The 5585-nt window shown below is 44.5% G+C and overlaps 1 protein-coding gene across 1 annotated transcript; it reads left to right on the forward strand.

Annotated features, from left to right (window-relative positions):
• Positions 1-2074: 2074 nt before the first annotated feature.
• On the forward strand, positions 2075-3770 carry LOC308168631 (adenosine receptor A1-like; the record flags this gene model as incomplete). The annotated part of the gene is made up of 2 exons (XM_080543231.1): positions 2075-2415; positions 3164-3770. 2 exons carry the CDS (start codon positions 2075-2077, stop codon positions 3768-3770), a joined length of 948 nt encoding a protein of 315 aa, XP_080399357.1.
• Between the last annotated feature and the right edge of the window lie 1815 nt (positions 3771-5585).

The raw sequence follows: 5585 nt of genomic DNA on the forward strand, positions 1-5585 counted from the left end.
TTTAATCCAAAGCTATGTATTATTATAGAGACATTCCCCCTGGAGTAACTGAGGGCTAAGTGCCTTACTCAAGGGCACACTAGTGGTGGTGTTTTAGATGGGATTTGAACTCACAAGCTTCCGACCACCAGTCCAACTCACTATCCCCTAGACTAGAGCCTAGACCACCACTAGTAAAACCCTGACATTTGAATCTGCCCTTTCACATGTTGACAATGAGAGCATAGTTGAATAAACTACAATGTTATTGTGTTATTGTGAAACAGCTCACTAGATAGTGATAGTTCCTCATACTTACTACCTCGTCAAGGAAATGTTGTTGTCAAGGAAGACTCATCAAGGCAATGTTGTCTCCAAGTCAGCCGTGACTTTATGTTGACAGGCGAAGGGTGAGATGAATGAATGATGAATGAATGAATGGTCTTTATTGTCATTGATATAGTACAGGTACCAAACAACGGAATTTGGGAGGGGGGGCTCCCCTGGTGCTATGGAAAAAAAAAAAAAGGGAAAAGAGCTGGTTTACATAAATAAAGGCTATGTACACTATCCACTATACTAACACTGTGCTGTACGCTATGCTATACCTATTCTAACATTTCCTATCTCTGAACCTTATGTACCCGAGGGTTGTCATATTGCACATAGTGTTATTGCACATTCATTTAAAGTGTCGCAGTTTGCAGGTTTGAAATGTTCACAGTTGTGTTTCAGTGTTGCACTTGATTTCAATCTAGTAGCTGCCATCAAATTGTCTAGATTGTCCAGGGCCTAGAACCTAGGTCTTTGCTGTGTTCAGGGCCTGAATGGCCCTGGGGTAGAAGCTGAGCTTCAGTCTGTTTGTCCTTGTGAACATGGTCATGGATATCATAATATCTCTAGTTCTTTGCCATTCAATGTAACTTAAAAGTACCTGGGTTTTTGCGCTGGATAATGCTACATAGTTGCCTCACAAACTGCAAGACAACAAGTTACATAAAGGTGACTGGCACTTAGGTTGTGATAAAACTGTGATTATGAAATTTGATATATATATGAACGTGTCAATCAATTATTGGAATGTGTTACTTTTTGGCTCTAGCCCCTGGAGCAATTAGGGGTTAAGTGGGGCTCAACAGCAGTGGTAGGCACCTTAGATACTGTATGTGTGTGTGTGTGTGTGTGTGTGTGTGTGTGTGTGTGTGTGTGTGTGTGTGTGTGTGTGCCTGCTTGCGTACGTGTGTGTGTGTGTGTGTGTGTGTGTGCCATTAGCAGCGAAGACAGGAAGCAGCTGAGAAAAGCCAAATACAGCAGAGATCTGCGGCCGCTGCAGGTGGCACACACACGCACACGCACACGCACACACACACACACACGCACACGCACACGCACACACACACACACACACACACACACACACACACACACACACACACACACACACACACACACACACACTTGCACCTACACAGATTGCAAGGTCACACACACACAAAAGCAGGTCCACAGCTGTTTACCATTTACAGAAATAATGTTGGTTTGTTCTTGAACAATTGTAAACTACATCTTTATGCTGATGAAGAAGACCCATCTCTTCAGGCTACATCAAGACTGTCCCTCCTAAGGACCTCTTCATCCCCCTATACTACCCTCTCCTGTACAGTCCCTCCTAAACACCTCTTCATCCCCACTACCCCCCTGTACAGTTTCTCTACTGTAAATTTTAAAAAGAAAAGTAAGTCACTTAAATGGATAAAGCTGTCTGCTAAATGTCTAAAATGAAACTGTAATGCATGCAAGTGACTTTGAATAAACGTGAAAAGAGACTATACAACAGATCCCCATTTTCAGTGAATTAGGCCAGTTGAATAATAATTCATATGCATGTATGCATAATTTCAGATCATCTCTCTGGTCAGGCATTTCATGCAAGTAGGGACCTCCAACCCACTGGCACACCACACCAAATGAGCCTGGTTCAAATATGTGGCGTTCTGAATGATCAACCTCAATGAGGGTGAGACTTCCTCAAAAAAGGTCCAGGAAACAGCAGCAGAGATAGCAGCAGTGTAGCGACTAAAAAACGTACAGTGGAATGGCTGACATGATGGCTTTTGGAGAGGTAGTCTACACTGTACTGGAGGTGCTGATCGCTGTCGCCTGTTGTTTGGGTAATGTGCTGGTGATCTGGGCAGTGTGGTCAATCAGCGGTCGACGGAAGCCGGCCTTCTGCTTCATAGTGTCTCTGGCCGTAGCTGATTTTCTGGTTGGTTCTGTGACGATACCCATGGCCGTGGTGATGGACGGACGGGTTGAGACCCCGTTCAAGGTTTGCCTCTTCATCAGCTGCATCGTCATCGTCTTGCCCATGGCCTCGATCCTGTCTCTGCTGGTTATCGCTGTGGATCGCTTCCTCCGTGTCCTCATCCCCCTCAGGTGAACTGTTTTTTTTCGTTTTGTTTAGTTTTTTATTATACCTTTATTTAACCAGGTGAATACTCATTGAGATTTTAAATCTCTTTTCCTGGCCAAGACCTGGTCAAGAGGGCATCATATAAAGACAGATACATTTAGAAGAAGATCTGAGAAGACCGAGTAGTAATAATAAAAAGAAACTAAAAAATAAATAAAATAAAGTATAGGGGCCTAATTAAGGTAGTGCTGGGGACACTTTTTTATTTTTTTATTTAACCTTTATTTATACAGGTAAAAAAACACATTGAGCCCCAAGGGCTCATTTTCAAGTGTGACCTGTTCACAGGCATACAACATCCACCACAAACAAATACAATACAAAACCTGGCCTACATAGTCTAAAACTAAACTAAAACTACATAGTCTAAAACTAAAACTAGTCTAAAACAGTCTAAGATAATCTAAAACTAAACTAAAACTACAAAACCTAAAACTAGACAGCTAAAGAGCTAGGGACAGGGAGGGGTCAGCAATGGGCAAAAGGGAGGGTCAACTCAATTGCAAGAACAAATCATGGACTCGCACTACTGTACGTCTCTCAGCAAGAGCTTGACACTGGAAAGAGGGATCAGGGGATTCACATGGGAAGGGGAGGGGGAGAGGGTTAACTGGTGATGACATGGCATCCTGCACAGAAGCAGATTCGTCATGTCAGCGGTGGTACGCTGATGAATCTAGAGGTTAATACAAAACCTCTCTACTCCAACAGGTACAAGAACGTAGTGACAGAGAGGCGATCGTGGGTCGTGGTCGCAGCATGCTGGCTTGTTGCCTCCGCACTGAGCTTCATACCCATGCTTGGATGGCACAACCGCGAAACCGCTCCTCAGTCCGCAAACTCATCGATCATATTTTGCCGATTCATCGACGTGATCCCCATGTCCTACCTGGTCTACTTCCCCTTCCTCCTCCTCACTCTGACCCCTCTGCTCCTGATGGCTGTTCTCTACTGTTACATCTTCTGTTCCATCCGGAGGCTCCTGAGGGAGGGGGTGGGGAGCGGAAGGGCTCAATCCGAGGAGTCCCACGTCACCTACTTCAGGAAGGAGAGGAGTCTGGCGCGCTCCCTGGCTCTGGTCCTGGCGCTGTTCGCCCTCTGCTGGCTCCCGTTGCACGTCATGCACTGCGTCGCCTACTTTGGCAGCCCGTCCTACGTCCCTCGAGCAGCTGTCTATGTGGGTATTGTCCTGTCCCACGTCAATTCAGCTGTCAACCCTGTGGTGTACGCCCTCAAGATCCATACGATCCGGGTGGCCTACCAGAAGATCTGGAGGAGGGTGGTGGTGTGTGGGGATGACCGTGCAGGGGCCCCCTAGAGCATTCCCACTACTGAGAACGATGTCAGCAGTAACCCAAACGGCGTAGCCATAGACAATTGATAATTTCTCATTTACACATTCAATCAGAGACTTGAAGTCATCATGTACGGCTATACGGTTGGTATCGTCAGCGAATAATAAGGGGAGAAGGTTTTTACAAGACATAGACAAATGATTAAGGTTATCAAATCATTATGGTTACACCTTAACTGCTCCTCCTAAGACATCTACTGCCCCCCAGCACTGCGTCTCCTGAAGACACCCGCTTTCCCCTCTACTGCGTCCCCTAAAAACTTCTATTTGCCCCCCCTGTACTGTTTCTCTGTTTCTTCAGTGTCTAAATAAACAAAACGAAAAAAAACATTTTCCTTCTATCAATGGCCTCGGGCCTGAGCTGGATTACTCTTCCTGCTACGACTGGTGGACTGATGATTCACTTGCTTAGTCAAATGTATTGATTGTAAGTCGCTTTGGAATAAGGCGTCTGCTAAAGCGTTTGGCACCAGTCAAAAATAGTAAAAAATAACTGGCAGAAGTCTGGCAATAACATTAAACATTCAGAGGCAAACTATGGTATCATTACTATAACAGCAAAGTTGTAAGTAAGTCAATGCAAAGTGCATTTGAAACTTGCACAGCTAGGTTAGAGGACAGATGAGATGCTTAGTCTTTTGATCAATGTGATTCCATGAAATGTAATTATGTACACACCCTACCTTTTTCTTCCACCCCATTACACCTTCTGTCAATTTCTCCCTACTTTTCTTCTACTACATTTCTCACCGCCTCTCTTTTTGTGTCTCTCAGTGAATTTCCTGAGTGTAGCAATTATTGTTTGCTCCACAGCTTTCACTTTGTGTCATGTTCCTTTTTACCTGGGAAAGGCTGCACTTATCACATCGAACTGTTTGGTGTCCTCTTGAGTCAATATAGTGGCATGGTTAGTTCTGGATGGTTAGAGACTGCTAATTTAGTTCAGTCTCTAGCTGAATTAAACACCTGCGGGACACTACAGCTTCCAGGATGGACATACTCTAATGCACATTCACGGGAAAACACCCACCCACACACTCTCGTTGTCAAACTACATTTGGGGTTAGATTATTGTAAGTTCAAGGTCATGAGACCAACATAGAGGTCAGATCATGAATCGCTCATTTGCTTTTTCAATAAGGCCATGCCCTCTAAAAAAGGCTTTGTCATTACAGCTGTTCCTTGTTGTCAGTGATGCCAAATGATTGTACAATGGTCTCAATTTATTGACTTGAGACTGGACTATATAACTTTTTACTGGCTTCAAGGTGAAATGAAGAAGAATGAACTCAAGGTGAATAGATAGAGGCAAAAGGGAGAGATGAGACATTGGCATTATATACAGGCTTATATGTGCCCTCACGGTTTATTAGAGGCTCCCTACAACAGTCAACAGAAGAAGATTGGGAGCGCAGCCTTTGCCAGCTATGCCCCAAAGCTTTGGAACACATTACCTTTAGAGATCAGGGAAGCCAGCTCACTAAGTATTTTTTTTAAAAGTGTAGTGGTTTTATATCATGTTATACTGAGAAATGTAAGTCTCTCTACAGTTTGGTGAATCTAGCACTCAAGGAAGGCCCATTTCCTTCCTGTAAGGGATGGGCCAAGATCTGTGGCGCAGTGAATAATTCTGACTATGGACAGGGCCCATAACTAAAAAGATTTGTATAATATGATTGGTGTGCCCCACGGTGGTGTAGCGGTCTAAGCACTGGCCACTAGTGCAAGCTGCCCACCGGGGACTGGGATCGAATCCCAGCTCGCCAGATCCGGATATGG

This window comes from Nansenia antarctica (genome assembly GCF_963989245.1).
Source record: "Nansenia antarctica genome assembly, chromosome: 12".
NCBI lineage: Eukaryota > Metazoa > Chordata > Actinopteri > Argentiniformes > Microstomatidae > Nansenia > Nansenia antarctica.